Source organism: Myxine glutinosa, chromosome 4 (assembly GCF_964187855.1).
Source record: "Myxine glutinosa chromosome 4, kmMyxGlut1.1, whole genome shotgun sequence".
Lineage (NCBI taxonomy): Eukaryota > Metazoa > Chordata > Myxini > Myxiniformes > Myxinidae > Myxine > Myxine glutinosa.
This window is the reverse complement of record NC_136264.1, coordinates 62,743,108-62,765,428: the sequence shown is the minus strand read 5'-3', so window position 1 is coordinate 62,765,428 and position 22,321 is coordinate 62,743,108. Positions and strand designations below refer to the sequence as shown.

The 22,321-nt window shown below is 43.9% G+C and overlaps 1 protein-coding gene across 5 annotated transcripts in view; it reads right to left on the bottom strand.

The window, feature by feature from the left end:
• Positions 1–22,321, bottom strand: part of LOC137424695 (AP2-associated protein kinase 1) — a 124,005-nt gene that overhangs the window by 60,716 nt on the left and 40,968 nt on the right. For all 5 annotated transcript variants that reach the window (XM_068112417.2, XM_078775797.1, XM_078775800.1 and 2 more), the window contains exons 3-6: positions 15,125–15,233; positions 13,106–13,248; positions 8,121–8,242; positions 2,022–2,103 (exon numbers count right to left, since the gene is read on the bottom strand). In XM_068112417.2, coding sequence (XP_067968518.2) covers positions 2,022–2,103; positions 8,121–8,242; positions 13,106–13,248; positions 15,125–15,233 — 456 coding nt within the window. The remainder of the gene's footprint in view (positions 1–2,021; positions 2,104–8,120; positions 8,243–13,105; positions 13,249–15,124; positions 15,234–22,321) is intronic.

Below are 22,321 nucleotides of genomic sequence, written 5' to 3'. Positions count from 1 at the left end.
ACTGAGATTTAACAGGTGCGTAAATGCTTGCTTGCAGGAAACTAGAAGGAGATTTTGCTTTGATTGCCTTCTTTATGGAACCCATAATCTGCATTCTTGTGTTGTCGGAATGGGTAGAGAAATAGTTCAATAAATCCTCATTTCGTGAAAGAGATCTGAGTTTGATTTCACAACAGCAACCGAATGCCTAACCTTGCTTTTCACTTCGCGAGTGCAGGGTAACTATAACGGCATTCGGTGGAGTGCATTGGTTTTTATCCCACTGTCAGACTGGATCTGGATCCGGACCTGAACAAAAATCGAATCGGCTTGTTCTCGTCACCTAACCAACTCATCCACCAAGTTGTAATAACTCTTCCATAACTTTTTGAAACAGCGTGCCATATATCGTTTTTGGCCCGATCTCTCAATGGTGAAGAATTACTTTAAAAAAGTAAGAAAAAAAAAAAAGTGGATCTGCATCTTTACCGAAATTTTATCAATTCTTCCTTGTCGCACACCCAACCTATCCAACAAGTTTCATACGAATCCGGCCATGACTGATACATGATGCTATATATCGTTTTTGAGCCTATCTCTCAATGGCGAAGAATCATTTTAAAATTCTAGTAGCCAGATCCAAATCCAGATATTCACCAAAATCTAAGCATTTCGTCATTGTCACATGAGCCTGACAAATATACATCATGTATTCCACATCAAGGGCTGGTAGGATGGCCATGAGGTACACATACAAGCCTGTAAGCAAGCTGTCCAGCCAGGTTCAAATCTCGGTCCAGCTATAAACTGTCATCCTGGTGTTTCACAGATAGTGATTCATCAATGTGTGCACCGCCCTTCAGATTGACGTTAAACTGGGCTTCCCGTATGTCGGAATTAATTGGTAGACATTAAAGATCCCATGGTGTCCTTTGCGAAGAGTAGACGAGCTATCGCTGGCACCTTGAACAAATTCCAAATTTCTGCCCTAACTACTGCTGGGAAAGCAATGGCAAACCACCCATTATAACCCTTGTCAAGAAACTGCATCGGCAGCACCGATGTTCTGTAACAGAATAAAGCCGGAGTTATGCTTCTGCGAAGATGCACGTAAACGCCTCTACGTAGCTACGCAGAGAAGGGGTTTATGGGTAACCGTGGCTCGCGAACGTCGACGTAAGGGTCGACGCGAACACCCCCAAAATCTCAACAACGCGTCGTGCGTAGCTGTGGTCATGTGCGTCAAACAAACACTCATTGGTTGAGCAGGGAAGTATATCCGGTAGCATTGGGGGTTGGGCCCAGACCAAAAACGGAACTAAAACAAAGAACCAAACATTCAAACGGAATGTTTACACTGGTGGGAACGGATTTCCGTTTCTGGGTTCTTCTTCCTTTTCTATACATTCTTTAGTTTTAGTAAATGCGACACTGCCCCGTAGTGCACGTGTTAACGTTACATGCAAGTATGTTGGCAAACACCCATGCGGACGTCTGCGGGTGACACCCGTGCATGTTCGCAGACTCGCAGATGCAGAAGCATAAATCAGCCTTATGGCACATCAGACCGAGAATTCCACCTCAGGACTGGCAAGATAGCCTCGAGGTATGCACACTCGCCTCAGTTGGCTACCCTGGGTTAGATTCCTGACATGACTATAAACTGTTAGATTGGCATTTCACAGGCAGGGTGTTGCATCACAAATTGTGCCATCTTTCATGAAGGACGTTAAACCGCGTGTCCCATCTGTTAGCATTAGCTGCAGGATGAAGAAAAAAAAATCCCTCAGTGTCATTTGTGAAGTGTAGGTAAGTTGTTTCTGGCACCCTGGCCAAATTCCAAACCAGCTTCAGTTGAATGTCAGGCCTGGCCACCAACTTTGTGAAAGACTTGGAATTGGAGCATCAAGGTGGAATTGGAGCTGTTAAAGTAGTAATAGTCGGTAGCAGAAGTAGCTTTATAAAGAACAATTTTTGTTCTGCAAATAAAAATAACAAAATATAAATCAAGAGTTTATATACAGCACAAAAACAAAACTTACCCAAATATCTGCTTTGGTTGTAATAGGCTTCCCACAGTAAAGATTCACCATCTCTGGTGCTCGATAAGACAATGTGGTACACCTGTCGATGATACAAAAGAGAAAAACAAATTAGAAATGAAACTTGTAACGAATTATTAAAAAGAAGATAATTTGTTGTAAAAACAGACTTTAACTAGAACGGCACTCAGTAGAGAACATACCTCAGCCTAGTTGGCCATATCACTCAATGGTGAAGAATCACTTAAAAAATTAAATAATTCTCATATGAATATGAATGAATGATCGTTTTAAGGCCATTTTCCCCGCTAGAGCAAGGGTTAGCCTTGCGGGCCCCATGACAATCATGGTTCCCTGTTTGAGGCAATGTTTTTATGGCCGGATGCCCTTCCTGACGCCAACCCTTAGTCGCCTCTTACGATGCGCAGGGATACGGTGTACCTATTTTAAGCCGGGGTACACACCGGGAGAATGTCATATCCGAATCGATATTCAGATCTTCACCAAAATCGAATCGATTCTTCCTTGTCACACACACAACCTGTCCACCATGTTCCGTCCAAATCCATCCATAACTTTTTGAGATATCACGCAATGTATAGTTTTTGACATATCTCCCAATGGTGAAGAATCACTTAAAATATTAAAGAATTCTCATATCCGAATCCATATTCAAATCTTCACCCAAATCGAATATATTTGTCCTTGTCAGACACCCAACCAATGGTGAAGAATCACTTAAAAAATTCAAATAGCCAGATCCAAATCCGGATCTTGTATAAAATCTAATCATTTCGTCCTGGTCACATACGCTACATCTCGGCCAAATTTCGGCCGAATCCGTGAACAACTTTTTGAGATCTTCCCTACAGTCAAACATGGAGGAGGTTCAGTGATGTTTTGGGGTTGTTGTGCTGCCTCTGGCACTGGGTACCTTGACTGTGTGCATGGCATCATGAAATCAGGAGATAACCAAGGCATTTTGGAGCGCAATGTTCCACCCAGTGTCAGAAAGCTGGGTCTCCGTCGAAGGCATTGGTCTTGCAGCAGGACAATGACCCCAAACACACTTCAAAAAGCACCGGGAATGGTTCAAGACAAAACGCTGGACAGTTCTGAAGTGGCTAGCAATGAGTCCAGATCTAAATCTCATTGAACACCTGTGGGGAGATCTGAAAACAGCAGTTGGAAGAAGGCACCCTTCAAATCTGGGAGAACTGGAGCAGTTTGCACAAGAAGATTGGGTCAAACTGCCAGTAGAGAGGTGTAGGAAGCTCATTCATGGCTTTCATGCATGGCATTCATGGCTCATTCATGGCTATAGGAAGCGCTTGACTGTAGTTATTTTGTCCAAAGGCTGTGCTACCAAATATTAAGTCTTGGGGGTCATTAATTTTGTCAATGCCATTAATTTTTATTTTCTGATTTAAAAGGATATATTAAGTTCAGAATCAAAAACAAAGGTTCTGTAATATTAACAGTGAAATAAAGAATTGTGGAGACCAAATACTTTTGTCAATTTCAACTTATTTTTAGAGAAAATTGTGAGTTATTTGAAAAAAGTGCAAGGGTGCCAATATTTTTGGCCATGACTGTGTGTGTGTATGTATATATTGTTAATGTCCAGCTTCCTTCTTGGAGCTACAGTGCAGTACAACAACAACAACATGCATTTTAAAGGCAATTTTCCCTGCTAGAGCGGGGGTTAGCCTTGCGGTCCCCATGACAATCTTCTCCATTTTGCCCTATTTTCTGCATCTCTCCTTGTTAACCCCCTTGCCCGCATTTATTCTTCCACCATCTTTAGCCAAGTCTTTCTCGGTCTTCCCCGTCCTCTACTTCCTTCTACATCAATTTCCATCACTCTTCTCAACCAGTCACTTTCATCCTTCCTCAATACATGACCAAACCATTTCAACCTGTTCCTCTTCACAGCATCCATCACAGGCTCTATTCCCATCATCTTTCGCAATTCATCATTTGTCTTCCTCTCTCTCAACAATACTCCACACCTCCACCGAACCATTCGCATTTCCACCCTTTCCAACCTTCGTTGCTGCTCTACGTTCATTACCCATGTCTCGCTCCCATAAATCATAACACTTCTCACACATGCAGCATACACCTTTCCCTTCAGCTTCAACGACACTCCCCTCATCATCAGCACGCCACTCAGTTCCCGAAACTTCTTCCATGCACATCTCACTCGAGCAACCGTTGCCGAGTCTGATCCACCTTCTCCATTCAGCATGTCTCCGAGGTAGCAAAATGTTTTCACACCTTCCAGCTTCACGCCGTCTCCAAGACCCAACTCAACATTTCCTCCATCTGCAGCTCCCTCTGTGCACACCTTACATTTGAATGTAGCTGCCACACTGGTTAATGACCCTCTCAGACCACTACATTTTTGATGAACCCATTCAGCGCACATTGTACATTGAATGGAGTTCACTCCGACACCCTTCCTACACACAGCACAGGGCCACTTCCCAGTTCTTTCCACCTCACCACATGCTTTACCACTTGCCATCACCTTCGTCTTTCCGATTTTCCGATATCCGATATCCGATATTTCCGACAGTGCAGTAATTGGTCTTTATTTTGATTTGCATCATGTACGTATACTTATACCAAGTTTGTTCAAAATCACATCACTTGTTCACAAGTTGGCAGGGCAACATAATTTTCATTTAACATGACCTTTGACCTCTTGACCCCAAAATCTAACCAGTTCATCTTTTTATCATTTTACATACCTATACCAAGTTTGAGTTAGATCCTTTCATCCGTTCTGAAGTTATCGTGGTAACAAAATAAATGTTACTTAACATGACCTCTGATAATTGACCTCTTGATCCCAAAATCGAATCAGATTATCTTTGCATCATAGTATATTACTGGAACGGCACTCAATAGAGAGCATAGAGTGATATGCCCTGGTTGGCCTTATCACTCAATAGTGAAGAATCACTATAACATTCTACTAGCTGAATCTGGATCCGTATCTTCACCAAAATTGAATCGTTTCTTCCTCATCACACACACAACCTGTCTGACAAGTTTCGTCCAAATCAATCCATAACCTATTGTGATATCCTGCTATGTATCGTTTTTGGCCCCATCTCCCAATTTTTTTTTTTTTTTTTTTTTCCCAATGGTGAAGAATGCCTTTAAAAAATTAAATAATTCTCATATCCGAATCCATATTCAGATCTTCACCAAAATCGAATGGAATCGTCCTGGTTAGACACCCAACCAGGCTGCCAAGTTTCGTCCAAATCCATCCACAACTTTTCGAGATATCCTGCTATGTATCGTTTTTGGCCCTATCTCTCAATGGTGAAGAATCACTTAAAAAACAAGCGTTCCGCCTAGGTCCCCCGTCGGTGAAGTGATGTGAGTTGACAAAGTGGAAGACGCAGAAAACATGCTATGACATGATATTTCGCTCACAAGGTTCAGACATACATGGAGGCGGCCATCTTGGATTTTGACGTGGCCACCCAATTTTCAATAGCGTTCTTCCTTTTGCCTAGATACACTCAAACACCAGATTAGAAGTTGGTACTTTGCTTATTTTTCAAGATAATACGCTCACAAGTTGCAGATATATATATATGGTGGCGGCCATCTTGGATTTTGACGTGGCGACCCAATTTACAATGGCGTTCTTCCTTATGCCGAGATACACCCACACACCAAATTAGAAGTTGGTACTTCGCTTAGTTTTCAAGATATTCATCTCACATGGTTCAGACATACATGGCGGCGGCCATCTTGGATTTTGACGTGGCGATCCAATTTTAAACAGCGTTCTTCCTTGTGCCTAGATACACCCACACACCAGATTAGCAGTTGGTACATCGCTTATTTTTCGAGATATTTCGCTCAAGTTTCAGACATATATATGGCGGCGGCCATCTTGGATTTTGACGTGGCGACCCAATTTTCAATAGCGTTCTTCCTTATGCCTAGATACACCCACACACCAGATTAGAAGTTGGTACTTCGCTTATTTTTCAAGATATTCATCTCACAAGGTTAAGACATACATGGCATCAGACATACATGGCGGTGGCCATCTTGGATTTTGACGTGGGTTGCACGCACACACCAAATTCGAATGCGGTCCTTCGCTTACGCACGCACGCACGCACGCAAACACGCACGCACACACGCACACACGCACGGACGGAGGGGAAAGCCATAGTCCCCCTTTCGCTACGCTGTGCGACGGGGGACAATTATAGTAGCCCGATCAGAATCCAGATCTTCACCAAAATCTAATCATTTCTTCCTTGTCACATAAGCTACATCTCTGCCAAATTTCGTCCGAATTCGTCCACAACTTTGAGATATTTTGTTCACAAACGGACAGACAGGCAAACGGACAAACAGACAGACAATGGTGAACACATAACCTCCATCCAACTTTGGTGGCGGAGGTAATTATACCAAGTTTGGTAAAAATCCCATAACTGGTTCACAAGTTAGCTTGGCAACAGAATTTTACCTGATGGAACGTCTGACATTTCACCCTTGACCCCAAAATCTAATCAGATGATCTTTACATCATTATACATACTTGTACCAAGTTTAAATTAGATCCTTTTAGCCGTTCTCAAGTTATAAACCTATTATAGACTTTGACATTTGACCTCTTGACTCCAAAATCAAATCAGTTCATCTTGGCATCATAATACATACTTGTACCAACTTTGGTCAGAATCCCATCACTGGTTCACAAGTTATCGTGGTAACAGGATTTCTACCCAACATGACCACGACATATGTCTCATCATCCCGCAAGAGCACATTCTCCACCTGATAGAACATCAAAATGATTTGACCTCGTGACCCCAAAATCTAGTCAGTTCATCTTTACCTCATTACACATATCTGCACTAAGTTTGACCAAGATAACTTCAGCCGTTCTCAAGTTATTGCGGTAACGAAAACCTATCACGGATGGACGGACGGACAACCCGAAAACATGCTTCTGGCAACTTCGTCGACAGAGGCATAATTAAAAACATTCTAGTACCCGGATCTGGATGGGATCTTCACCAAAATCTAATCAAGGAGTTAGTCAGGTTCACTATGTTTTTTCGTTCAAAATTTTGGTAGATTAGCAAAACTATACATTTTTGGAATATTCAGAGCATGAGGAATCCAAAAATTAATGTTTACATTTGCGTAGACACCTTTGCGAAAATGACACTCAGGACAGTGATGAAGATCTGTAAAAGCATATTCCTGAACGGTATAGACCTCGTAGATCCTGTATATAGGACTTATAGTTCAATGTGATACTACCTATAACTTCCTATAACAACCTATAACTTCAAAGGACTTGCAATATCATGTATTATGTAATACAGTTATATCACAAATATAAAGACAATGGTTTTCAATTACCTTTGTTTGTTGCTTTTCTATAATCCTGCGCACTATTTTGAGGCCTTTATTGGATTCCTTGACCCAGAAAACATAGGATTAGCATATTTAATTAAGTCTCTAGGTTGACTAGAAGCCGAGATCGCGCAAAATATGTATTTTATGGCGGCCATTTTCAAATCCAAAATGGCGGCCATGCAGGTGTCTGTGCAAATGCCAACATTGATTTTCAGATTCTCCATGCTCTGACGATTCCAAAAATGTACAGGTTTGCTAATACCAAAATTTTGAACGAAATTATATTTGTTAACATAGTGAACCTGACTATCTTCATCACTGTCCTGAGTGCCATTTTCGCAAAGGTGTCTACGCAAATGTAAACATAAATTTTTGGATTCCTCATGCTCTGAATATTCCAAAAATGTATAGTTTTGCTAATCTACCAAAATTTAGAACGAAATTATATTTGTTAACATAGTGAACCTGACTAAATGGTGGAAACTTAACCTCTGTCCACCTTCCGTGGTGGAGGTAATAACAGACAAATAGTTTATTTATCCTCCAAAATGTAAGTAAATTGCATATTTAAAGCTTACCATGAAAATCCTGGAAACCTCAGTGTCTTTACACACATGTACATAGCAATGCGTTCTGTGTCCTTCGCACATACAGGTATATCATGAAGCCATTATCAAAACGTACTTTTTAATTTCGTCGTCTACAGCTTGCACTCCAGTACCGGCAGGACGTATGATGCCATGGATGGCACTGCCAAAGTCACAAAGGACATATGTCCCATCATCCCGCAAAAGCACATTCTCCACCTGATAGAACATCAAAATCATCATCGGGCACTGCAATAGCTGTCCCGAATATCAATGACATGTTTATCAATATTCCAAAAAGCAAACGATCAGAGCCCATGTTGTGATTGTCACTTCAGCATACACGTAGTAGCTCACGCTACTCGAAGAGCTTGATCGATACAGTAATTAGGTTATAAAACACCGAAGACAGTAAACATTGTGCACAGCATTATAAAACAGGAATAAATACTATAGCTGGATGATTAGGAGATACACGTTTATCTCAACAAAATTAATTGCAGCATAATATTATTTGGTATTTGGTATCCCTGCGTGTCGTAAGAGGCGACTAAAGGGTTGGCGTCAGGAAGGGCATCCGGCCGTAAAAACATTGCCTCAAAAGAGGAACCATGATGATTGTCATGGAACCCGCAAGGCTAACCCCCGCTCCAGCAGGGAAAATGGCCTTAAAAAGGGGGAAAAAATAAATAATATTATTTGGTACACATGATCGAGACTCGTAGAACAACTATAGTAGAATGGAAGGGAAGCTGTCCTGTCCTCCACTGTCGCAACTATGGATTAGGCATATCAGTTCTTCTGGGATACCTGAAAAGACAATCATCGCTGTTCCGATGCTGCATAAAATACAGGATATCTTGATTTCATTGGAATATTATCCGCTGAATATAATAGTGAATGAGAGTTGGAAAGACTGACTTCACTGAATATTTCTACTAACGAGCACGTTCCGATTAAAAACCACCGTTTAGAGGCCATTTTTCCCCGCAAAGCGGGGGTTGGCCTTTTTCGGGGACCGTGGTTGTTGTTGTTTTTTGGTCCCCTTTTTGAAGCAATGTTTTACGGCCGGATGCCATTCCTGCCGCCAACCCTGTTTGTCGCCTTTTTACGACACACAGGGAATTACCAGTGAACTGGTACTCAATTAGCCGACCTCGGAAGGATGACAGGCTGAGTCAACCCCCTGGCGTTAATTCAGCGATCGACCGGGATTCGAACCCAGGATCCTTGGATCCTAAGCTGGCACCCTAGCCGCTAGCCCAACACCAGGCTCCCGATTGCGGGACTGAATTCTCGGATTCCCGAGTGACGTCATCTGCACTTTCGTCGTTGCCGATTCCGGTTGCTGTGATGGTATTGGGGAAATGCCAGATGTGGTTTTGGGAACAATCAAATCCTCTGCATTTTCAGATTTCGTGTAATCAGGTCGAACTGATACTGGATTGGATTCTTGTTCATTATTCTCATCTGACGCAGCAGGATGCAATGCGACCATTGTTGAACCTGATGGTGCCTCTTGCTCGAGTTGACATGTCAGCGTTTCGTCTTGAGAACACGTACCTTTCAATAATGATGTCCCTGCAAGTCAGCATCAAGGAACGATACAAGTTACGTCTGATTATTCAGGTCGATGATCATTTTGATCGATTAACGATGGATTTATGTGGGCGTATTCATGACATCCTCATGGAGCAGTAAGCAAAAGTGCTGATGATATGGATGAAAATTTACTCATATCAATTGTTTCATCATGGAGTTCGTCCATCTTGGAAAATTATGGAGTGCGGGAAAAGTAATCTCGAATCTACTCCTTGTTATCTACTCCTTGTTAAAACTCAGCATTCAGCGTCTACTTTTCACTTATTTGATAAACTCAGTGTGACAAAGGCAAATTCCTGCAAAACTGAAAACTATATAGTTCGTTTTTGTGCGGCTCCCGTGCCAAACCATTGGCTGCTATGATTAGCAATGTAATCATAGCAACCAATCATAGGCCCGTGGCCCCGTAACCTGCACACAGATGTTGTATCGTTTTCTTGCTGCACAAAGTTCGCCATTAAGTCAATTAAAAGTCCCCCAAATGTTATTGCTTCGACTGTGTTTAAATAACCATTTTGATCAAAACGCAATGATCTGGTTTTTGTTTCAAGGGGTAAAGAATATAGTCCGGTCTGGGAGTCATTGCGAGCTGGACAGAAGTAATAAACACACTGGAGCCAGCCGCTGGGCTGTAGTTTTCCCACCCGCTTTAGACCCTCAAAACCCTTTTCATACCTTTAGTCATTTAATGTGCAAACTCCACCCACCATCAGGATGGGGATGAGGGAGGGGGAGGGGGGAGGAGGAAGTGGAACAGGGGTGAAGCCTCGATGGGCCCATGTGAGTATGTCTATCAAGTACTGTGTGAATGGGACTTGGACTGTGACTACGTCTATTAATTACATATTGTCGTTTTCCCGGGGTGAACACCCCTGGGGACGGATAGCCAAACAAGCTTTACTCCGAGGCGTTCAGTCAACAATGGCGAACCTTCTTAATATACGCAAAGGAGGGCAGCGAAGGGTAGTGAAGCTCTTACCTTCACGGACCCCACTTGACGTCTTTGAACCTGACGAATCAACTCAAACCCAACACGGAATTAAAATGTACAATAAAAACAAGTTTAATGAAAATAAATGCCAGGGGACATGAAATGCGCAGTAAACCAATATTTTTTAGCGCCCTAAATGTAGCGCAAATTGCTTTACTGACAGTTGACTAAAGTTGACTTTACTGTCAACTAAATGTAGCGCCCCCATACAAACTCATATGCAACACGAGGGGAAATATAAAAGAACGAAAGTAAAAAAAAAAAAAAGAAGTCTTTTGGTACTTAGCTCTTGAACCACGTTGGAAATCGTCACAGGCCCCGCCCCGCGCCTCTGCATTGGAAAAACACAGGCCCTGGGCGCACAATCCGTGTGCGGGAAACACACAGGTCCTGGGCGTGCAGTTTGTCCCTCCCCGTCGTCTGCTCCAAACAGCACCGCGGTCTCTCCGGTTCACTTGGCATGGCCCTCAGCTGTCACAAAGGTACGGGCCAAGCACATCAGAGTCCACGAGCCGCGACCACCCCTCCTCACGATCGGCGAAACTCAAAGCCAGGGATGTAAAATGCCGACTCCAATGTCCTTGGCGCAAGAGGAGTAAATGTCCACGTCTGCTCGCCACCAAAGTCAGGACCCAAGAGAGGTAATGAATCCGACTGTTCTTCACCGAACCCCAAAGCCAAGAGGTATATGTGACTGCTCGGGACCAATGTCCCAACGCAAGAGGGTAATATGCGACTGTTCCTTTTCAATGTCCCTCACACAAGAGACAAAATTTTGGGACTCAAGTCTTTTGTTCTCAAAGCTCTAACGTCATCCGACAATCCCCGTGCGTGCTCCAATCAGCGAGTCCCTCTCATCGCTCTACAATACCGGACCAATCACCACCCCTTGGGGCGTGGCCTCACGGGCCTGCCTGCTTGATGTTGCGATGTGGCAGGTGGTGGCGCCAGCGTTATTGTTCAATGTCCTGTTCCGGTCATTTTATTTAATGTTTATTTGAGGTGTAGCATGCATGGCTGTTGTGGTGTGTGTCATAAGGAACAAGGGGAAAAGTACAGAGGCGATAACATACAGGGGATTAATTACCCTTAATCCCTAACAAATTAACATAACCCCACCCCTCGTCATGAGGACAATTATACACTTACACGACATCCGGTCTAACGGATTCCCTACTTATGGTACATGGGGTTCTTCTTCTTCTTCATAACATACAGAGCATGGTAATCTATACACTTCTACCTGGGCCAAGGTATTTCATTGCCTAACCCCCACAAACGTAACAATATTATTGGACCGTCCCTATGTCTACTAATTCCGTTGCATACTATTGCAACGCAACTTTTAGACCTTTAGACATCAGAGACCCTGAATACCCCTTACACCCTTTCAAACCTTTGTTGTTGTTTGTACACACATTTAAGACCCTTTTAGACCATTATACCATTTAGACCCCTTAAACCCTTTAAAGACCCCTCAGACCTTTTACACCCTTTAGACCATTTACGCCCATTTACGCCCGTAAAACATTGCTTCAAAAAGGGGACCAAGGTGCCCCAAAAAGTCCAACCTCTGCGTTGTGGGGAAAAATGTCCTCTAAAGGTGGTTCAGACCATTTACGCCCTTTAGACCCATTCATAGCCATTCAGATCCTTTAGACTCCTTAGACCGTCACATCATTAGACCCTCAATACCAAATTAGACCCTTTAGAGACCCAAAGAACTTCTTCGACCCTTTCAAAACTTTTCAGACCTACAGAGCTTTTAAGCTCCCTTAGCCAATTTAAGACCCTGTTGACACTTTAGACCTGCTGGGCTTTTACACATTTAAAGAACATTAATATGTTTGAAAGTGAAAAACTACTGATTTGCGGATCATTGAATGGGAAGCCAAAATTAAATTAATGCTGTGAGAAATACTGAATAAAAATTGCCGAAAGTAAAAACTATGGGGAGTATAGAGAGCATCCGGTGGTTTGGGGGTGAATAAACGATGTGGAGCGGGTTGCTGCCTTGAGGTGGTCGGTTAGCCTGGAAAGAACTCCGGTGATCTTCGGTCAGGTGGTAAGCTCAAAGAGTGTCTAAACCCGTTTCCCAGGCAAACTTCCATAATTTCACCATGTCTCCCAAGTAGTACTTCGGGGTACAACAAGCATAGATTGGAAATCTTAGCTGGTGGAATGGAATGAGGTTTCCATAGTTACCGGCTCCACCCAATGTGATATCTGCTCACTGAATATTTACGCTGAATTCTAGTTTCTAGCAATACACACTACAAAAGAAAAATGTTCATTGGAGGTGGGACATGTACAAACCCATCGGAGATGGGTACCTTGATAGTAAGGAAATAAAATTACTCGTGAGGTACCCATAAACTTTAGTTCCAGCCAGAATTAATGCTGCACATTCAATTCAGATCCAGAACTGTCAATTCCTACCAAAATAAACACCTCAAGAGCATCCAACATTTTTATAACGCACCAGGTACCTTGAGGTCACGGTGCATGATGGGTGGGCTTTGCTGGTGCATGCACGCCACGGCCTCACACACGTCACAAAAAATGTGCAAAACCTCCTGTTCGGTGAAACCCTCTTCCAGACGGTCGTTCATCTGCCGAACAAGCTGGCCCCCTGGTGGTGGGAAATGAGAGGCGATTAGAATAGTTGAAAAATTGAGTTGAAGGTCAACAATCAGTGGACATGGAATAATCGTTGTTTTATTATTCTTTTTACAAAAGGATTCAAAATATAAGGTCAACCTTGTACAATCCCATAAATGTATTGCTTAGAGGTTGGAAAGTTACAAATTGTAATTTTCCTATGATCCTATTGCTTTTATTCTCTTCAAGATAGATATATTGAATTTGATGCATTATGCAAAATGGTGTAAGCATAGCAAATATGAATCATGTGTGCATCGTCTTTGTATTTTTTTTAAAATCGAGTCGAGTTGGTTTGAACAATGTGGGGGGTGGGGGGGGGGGGGTGGCTCCCTTTCCTGGAGACATAAGACTATGACGACAACAAATTAAGTTTAGGGCATGGTCCCAATGCCTCGTGGGGGGTTTGGTCTTGTTCTGAGAAGAAGATTTTTGAATGAAATACCAATATTTGAGGAGAAACCCCTCTTTCACCTCCTTTCTAGGGGCGCATCCGGATGGGGAGCACAACCCCACGAGACCTTGCTGCCCTGATGCTTATTACAAACCAAATGCATCTTTCATTTGATTATACTTGCAATAAAATAAATTCAAGTCTAATGAGGTTTACTTACATCGAAATTAAGGTTAGATGAGAGTCTCAGTGGAATCAGGTTGATTTGTACAAGGATTGTATGGTGCTTGTAATAGAACGTCTCAATTCTGAGATTCTGGTAGAGGCGGGAAGCCCTTAATTCAGAATTAACGGAGAATCAACTTTATTTCGTTGGATTTTTTTGAAAGTATCATGGTTCATGTTGTTACGGTTCTGGTCTCAGGGGTAAATGGGGAAAGATCAGAATAGTTATGTTCTAGTGCATGCTCGACTAGACATGATGTAGTTACTGTAATGAAAGAGGCTGTGTCGAGTGAATCGTTTCAAAAGGTCTTGTCCTCTCTTGTCCGAATGTTCGTGCTGTGTGTCGGAATTGGTTGCATCATTGCTGGGAGAGTGGCTGTGCCGCTGATGCAGTGCCACGTTTCCGGGAAGCTGGTACTCATTTTGCCGACCCAGGCTGAGTCAACTCACCTGGTGTTAAATAACGGAACAGGGGCTCAAACTCAAGACCAGGATTAGTACAGGTATCCCCTGCTTAAGGAAGGTTCGCTACAATGAATAGTTTCATTTAGGTCTATTCATTGCTTAACAAAGGTCTTCATTCGCTACAATGAAGGAACCACCACAGTGTCATGGTGATTGTGCAATATCACTTCCACAGCGATGATAGGTACAATATGTTTTCCCACCGATTAACTTTTCAATGGGGGGGGGGGGAGGGGAAGGGAGGGGGGAGAAAAGGGAAATAACTTTTCAATAAGGGGGGGGGGGGAGGAATAACTTTTCAATGGGGGAGGGGGGTGATTAACTTTTCAGAAGGTTTGCGAATAATTAACTTCTCAGTATGAAAGGGTTAAAAGAACCATCTCCACCACCTCCTCGTCAGAAACTTGCACTCAAGATTGTTTTGGCAAGTGTTTCAACTAAATTAACTTTATTATTATTATGTTACTGTCTTTATTATTAGCAAAATAATAATAGTATAATGTCACTTGCAACTAAAACTATCGTGCCTCTAAGCATATGGCTTTGCTTTGAGAAACGATTAGGAAACAAAGTGTAGTTTTCTTTCCCATTATAAATAATGGATGGAAAACGAGGTCCTGGATGACAAAGGTTCGCATAACGAAAGATTATAAAGGTACATACTCCCCTCGTTAAGTGGGGGATACCTGCACTATAGTGTTAGTCGTAAAAAAAAAAAAATCGAGCTCTGCACTTGCAAACATGGCAAGAAAAAGTCACAAACCTTTGCAGAACTCCATGAGGATGAAAACTTCCCAAATATCAGCATTGACCTGCATTGTGATTGTGGAGTCCAAGTATTGTGCAATGTTTTTATGTCTCGACAATTCCTCCTGCAAGTACAAAAGAAAATGCTAAAAGGCATGTTGTACGAAACCTGTGCTCCTTCCGAATGGCAATTAATTTGAGTAGTACATAACAATAACAATAACAATAATAATGTTTTTTTTTAAATGAAAAGAATTCTCATCAAATTTAAAACGGGTTTAGCCTCATTTACTGAAAAATGAAGCCATGAGCAATGAGTGTTGAAAAGATCCAAACACCACAGGCCTTCAGCAAACCATCTCTGCAAAAACACAACTAAAATGTTAACCTCGCCCTGTGCCAAGGCAATACTGACAACGTGCTAATGCTCGAAGAAAAGTCAGTGGCACCACATTTCCCATAAGGAATTTCCATTTATGAAATCCATTGTTTATCGAGTCCACCGCTACATGTTACCATGATCATGATCATGTTACCGTGATCAGTCATATTACGGATTCGGCACTTCCGTGGTTGTGGTTTTAATCCACTTGAAACATTTCTTGTTATGTATTATTATTATTATTGGGGTTTGAAGGAAACGGCGATTATTGTTGTTAAAAGGTAAGGTTATTGTTGTTAAAAGGCAAAAAGGGTTAATATTTTAAATGAAACAGGAAACCGGATCGAGAACCGGAAGACGACGGGAGAGAAGAAGAAGAAGGCATGGCGAGAAAAGTCGGACAAGACGCGTGGCTGGCAGCTCCGTAGCGAGCGTTATCGAACGAAAGTCGCGAGTGACTTTTGAGTTTCCTTGAAAGGAATTTCCTGCGATAGGTGTTATCGCTGGAGGATTGAGAAACCTACGGAGTCAGGTTTAGGCGTGGAGGTTCGGAAGAATCCTCACCAAGTCGCTTCGACTCAAGTCAGAGCCGTCGGCCATTTTGAACCTCGCGCTTCGTTCACCGAAAAAGGTTTTGCTACGCGTCAGCTTTTCTCACCCTCCTGTTATCTTCCGGGGAGGTGTGTGCGCAAAAGCGGCGTTTGAAGATTACATTGCGGTTCGCTGATTGAACTGTGAACGTGCACGTCTGGATCGTGCCTTTGGGATTTCCCTGTCCGCCGCCAGTCTGTTTTTGGTTTGGACCACGTGACTGTCCACGCTTTGCCTACGCCTCATTACTCGCCTCATCGCCTCATCACTACTCATAGGAGGGGATCACCTTTGAGTTATAGAGACATTGAGGAGGGTTCTTTTTCATTCACTGGGAGCGCAGTGAGTTATCTTACTTTAGCTGATGTTACCATCTTAAGATGTATTGAGTGCACTTTGATTGCTATTGGTTGTACCGTTATTCTTGTGTGTGATTTTTAATACAACATTTGTTCGTTTATCATCATTGGTGTGGTTTCACTATTGATTACTGACACAGAATAACATATTTTTCTGCCGTGGCTCCTCTCGGGGTTCGGTGGTATACCGAGACCAGGAAGTCTGGGAGGAACACGTAACACAAGGCAATACTGACAACGTGCTAATGCTCGAAGAAAAGTCAGTGGCACCACATTTCCCATAAGGAATTTCCATTTATGAAATCCATTGTTTATCGAGTCCACCGCTACAGACTAACAGCATCCCTCCCAGAGACAACAATTCCATCATATAGTTGATGCACATTAACTGTATCAAAAACAGAAGATTTTAGTTCCTCAATTAAGCCCATTAACATTCCAATTTAAAGGTGATACAGTTATGGTCAATAAATCAACCTATTGTTGGAGAAGGAGTAGGGATGAAGAGGTGTGAAAACCCTAGGGGCTCATAACTATATTGTACATCGCTCCTTTCCTATTCCATCTCCCGGCGCTGCATGATGTCATCGCCGGCCACTGAAGGGGGGAGGGGAAGGGGGCCCGGTGATGATGCGTGCTGACAAGGAGTACTCGGTTTTCACAACGGTTTCTTTTTCTTTCTTTCTTGTTTGTCCGGGCTATATATCTCAGCCATCCTTTGAACTAGGAAGCTGAAATTTCGGGAAAGAAAATAGTACGCACGTGCTTTGGCAAAAACAGTATTTTTTGTTTTTGATTAATGAATTTATTGATTATTTCATTATTATCAATTAAGTACTTATTTATTTTTGATCAATTAATCGATTTATTTATTGCTTAATCAATTAATTATTTTGATTAATGACTTATTTAATTAATTTTCAAAAAGTTACAGCTTCAGATGAAACACTGGTGGTTGAGGTAATGAGGTATGCCATTAGCCAATTGATTAATAAATTATTTTACGATTATTGTTTATTGATTTTAATTGCGCAATTAATCATTTGATTATTAATGTACACTCTCCCTCCCAATACCGTCTCTATGTGCTGCATGGTGGTATCGCTGGGTGCTTAAGGTGCCCCGGCAATGCCGCGTGCTGGAGGATGTTATTTATTTATTTGGCATCGGGGCGGTGTACTTTGATTGTATCTGTACTTATTGTTTCTTTTGAATATTATTCGTATTAATTAAAAATCTTCTGAATGAAACGAGTATGAATGACAAAAACTGGCTTTTGCTGATTAACCATCAGGTGATGGAAATCCGTATAGTGGGCGCATCCAGATGGGGAGCACAACTCCACGAGACCTTGCTCTCCTGATGCATCGTACCAAATGTGGTCAGTATCGCTCAGGTAGTTGTGGAGAAGAAGATGTTTCGGTGAAAATGAGGGATTGGGGGGGGGGCAGCTGTGCCCCCCTTTCTATGGGAGATATGACCATGAGGAGCACAACTTAAGGTTAGGCCATGGTCCCGATGCCTCACGGGGGAGTTTGGTCTGGTTATGTCTGGTGGTTTCTGAGAAAAATATTTTTGAATGAAATATCAATATTTGGGGCAAACCCCCCTCCCCTTTCACCCCTCTTATAGGGTGTGCATCCAAATGGGGAGCACAACCACACGAGACCTTTCTGTCCTGATGCATCCAAACAAATTTGATCCATATCAGTCGGGTAGTTTGGGAGGAGAAAATGTTTCGTCAAATGTTAAGGGACGTATGTACGGATGGCCGGACACAGGGACCCACCTTTTTTTTTTTTTTTTTTTTTTTTTTTTTTTGTTTGTTTTGTTTTGTTTTGTTTTGTTTTGTATACAAGATCGAGGCTCGTGAAAGAGCGAACATTAATCACACAGAAAGACAAACCGACACATAAAACATAACATAGGGAGCGGTAGACAAGATGGGGAGAGAGGGGGAAGGACACAAACACAACATTTGAGAGCAGGGACCGAGAGACATGGAGACATCGAGAGATCTGAGAGAGGGTGAGGGCTTTGTGGGGGGGGGGGGCGTGGGAAGGGGGCAGTGGGAGAGGTATAAAACATATGGACACTGCCAGGACTTCCAGGAAATAATTTGGAATTTCAAACAAGGTGGATCTGGGGTGAATTAGCGGGGGTAGAAAAGATCAAGGTTTTGGATGGGGGAAGATAAGAGATGGTGGTGAACAGCTGTTTTAAAGACCTGGAGGGAGGAGTGGGATTGAAGGGAGTGAGGGAGTTTGTTCCAGAGGCGGGAGAAAAGAGGAATGAAAGAGTGAAGGTGAGCGGAGAGCCGAGATTTCGGCAGTTTAACCATCAGAGGGTTGCTGGCAGATCTTGTGCGACCTGTAGGAATATTTGGGGGACAGAGCACAGAGAGAGCTGGGGGTGCAAGGCCGGAGAGGAGTCGGTAGAAGACAGAAAGACCACCTACCTGCCTGCGGTGAGTGAGTGAAAGGCCTTCAGAGATAGCTTCATCGCGGGAGATTCCAATAATTCTGAAAGCTTTGGTTTCAACAGCGTGAAGCCGAGCTAGGTGTGAGGCAGGAGCACCGGCCCATAGGGGAGAACAGTATTCCATTGAGCTGCGGATGAAAGCCTTGTATGTGGTGAGGAGCTCAGGTGTGCCGAGGAAGGACTTCGCACGACGGAGGATGCCCAGTCGGCGACTGGCTTTGGAGGCCAGCTTGGAAATGTGGTTTTCCCAAGAAAGATCATGGCAGATAGTGAGACCCAAAATCTTGAGCGACAGAACTTCTTGGAGAGGATTGTTGAGAAAGTAGATGGGAGGGTTGTCCAGTCGATCTTTTCGGAGAGACATAGTAAGAGTGTGAGATTTGTCAGGATTGAAAGACATGTTCCACTTGTTTGACCAGTCTGTGATTTTGTCCAGGTCTTCAGAGAGCGAGGAGGCAGCAGACTGCCGATCTGAGGGAAGAGGAATGGAGCGGCAGAGAGTGGAGTCATCAGCAAAGAGATAGAGAGGATTTTCGAGAGAGTCAGAGAGATCATTGATGAAGACCAGAAAAAGCACGGGGCCCAGAACACTGCCTTGGGGAACTCCAGCCTGAACAGGAAGAGGAGATGAGAGAAACCCATTCAGGGCCACACGTTGACGACGACTAGAGAGGAAGTCCGCCAGCCATGCGTGGAGATTTCCATGGATACCAAAGGAGGAGAGTTTGGTGAGCAGAGCGGGGTGCCAGACCGTGTCGAAGGCACGTGATATGTCGAGGGAGACAGCTCTAATTTCCTGTTTGGCATTGAGGACCTCCATCCATTGTTGAGACAGCAGAAGCAGCATGTCCAGAGTAGAGTGACCTGGTCTGAAACCAAATTGATGATCAGAGATCAAGCCATTGGAGAAGAGGAAAGATTTCATATCAGAAGCAATGATGGATTCCATGACTTTGCTGATAATTGGGAGAAGGCTGATTGGTCTGTAGTTGCTAGGATCTGTTTTTGCACCTTTTTTGTGCAAAGCGGTGATGTTGGCTGATTTCCAAGCAGATGGCAGTTGACCTTGAGCAAAAGAGAGGGTGAAGAGAACAGAGAGAGGGTGAGATAGAGCAGCAGAGCAGGATTTTAGGACCCGTGGGCTGATGCCGTCGGGTCCAGTTGCAGAATCAGAGTCGAGGGTTGACAGAAACTTTTCCACCTTGTCAGGAGGAAAGGACACGGAGTCCAGAAGCAGCAGGGTACGACTGGGTATGGTGGGTACAGAGAGGGATGGGTTTGGGACACAAGATTTAGAGGCAAACACAGAGTTGAGGCATTCAGCTTTTTCACGTGCGGAGTCAGCTGTGTAGCCGTTTGAGGTAAGGGAGGGGATGGAGGGGGAACAAACACCAGAAACGGATTTGACCAGACGCCACCAGGATTTGGAAGAGGGAGACAGATAAGAGAGTTCGGTCTTGAGAACGGAGAGATATTGTTTCCTGGCTCTCCTGAGGGTGGACACACACTTGTTTCGGGCTTTGTGAAAGGAAATGAGATTTCCTTCCGTTGGATTTGCTTTCCAGGAGACGAAGGCAAGTTGTTTCTGGGCAACAGCCTCACCACAAGATTCCGTGTACCATGGACGGGAGGAAGGGTATGACAACTGAAGACGAGATGGGATAAATCTGTGCATGAGAGAGAGCAATTTACTTTGGAAGAATTCCCAGGATGAGTTGATGTCAGAGGTGGTAGAGATGGGAGACCAGTCCAGATGATTGATGGCTGCTTGAAGACCGTGCCAGTTGGCCTGAGTGAAATGCCAGACTCGTCGACGCTGAGCAGGCTCCCTGAGGATGGTCAGAGAGATGTCCACTTTAACAAGGACATGATCAGATGATCCGATCGGAGCAGAAGAAGAGCAGCAGACATTTTCAGGGAAGTTAGTCATAACCAAGTCCAGAAGAGAAGATGTTCCGTTGACTGAGATCCGGGTTGGGAAATTGACAGATTGTGTCAGTCCCAGTGAGTCGCAGAAGTCCTTTGCTGAGGAGCCATGGCTGGTGAGAGAGGTACCCACACCCAGCCAACTGGCATGATGACAGTTGAAATCACCACATATGAGGAAGAGAGAGTTGGGATGAGTAGATAGAAGTTGGTCCATATCATCAGACAGCGAGATGTAGATGGAGTCATCGCTGTTTGGTGGACGGTACAACACACATATGAACAAGAGGTGGGAGCGAAGGGGAAGCCGTAGCCAGAGGTATTCCTGGGGGTGAGGTGGAGAGAGTGCAGTGCAGGGCGAGTGAGGAAGAGAGTTTTTGATAAAGATAGCAACCCCGCCTCCAGGACGAGGCTCAGGTCTATCATACCGGAGGAGGGAGTAGCCCGGGAGAGATACTATGGAATCAGAGACATCATAAAGGAGGAAAGTTTCTGTTAAGCAGATCACGTCTGGTTTGACAGAAGCAACCTGTATGGAGAGATCAGTTAAGTTTGAACGAAGGCCCCGGATGTTTGAGGTCCATACCGTTAATGAAGAGGAAGGGGGAGCATCAGATACAGAACAGGGGGGAGGAGGGGTAGGGTAAGATGTGGAAGAGGTGGAAGAGGTAGGGAGAGCTGTTGAAGGTGTGTCAGAGATTTCAGAATAGCTCGGAGAAAGGGAAGGATGGGGCGGACAAAAGGTTTGATGGTGATTGGGTGAGCCACAATGAGGTGTTATTTGAGGAGGGGGAAGAGCGAGGCAGAAGGTTGGGGGAGATGGAGGTGAGAGTTTGAAGGGGGAAGAAGCGGGGAGGACGCTTTGAGGAGGGGGAGTGAGAGGGGGGAAATTGAGAAGCAATGAGGGTGGGGAGATTTGAAGGGGAGGGGTGAGGGGGGAGTTTGGGAGGGAAGGGACAAGGGGAGGGATTTGAAAGGGATGGGATATGGGGGAGATTTGGAGGGGAGGGGTGAGGCAGGAGTCTAGGAGGGGAGGGGCGAGGGGGCGTCTTGGCGGGGAGGGGTGAGGGGGTAGTTTAGGAGGGAGGGGGCAAGGGGGGAGATTTGAAAGGGATGGGTGATGGGGAAGATTTGGAGGGGAGGGGTGATGGGGAAGATTTGGAGGGGAGGGGTTATGGGGAAGATTTGGAGGGGAGGGGTGAGATTGGATTTTTGAAAGTGTACGATTTATGGGAAACGAACATTTATTGCAAAATGAGTTTCTTGTGACCTTCGAGTTAAAAATACGTTTAAGGACGCTGGATGGAGGATGGAGTGCAGGAGAGTTTAGGGAATGTAGAAAAAAGGCACTATAGGAGATGGATATTTTTTTGGGGATGAATTGATTTGGTGAGCAAGTCGAAAGCAGCCTTTTAAAGAAGAAGAAGAAAAAGGTGTTATAAAATATGACGGAATACATAACTTCAGGGGAAAG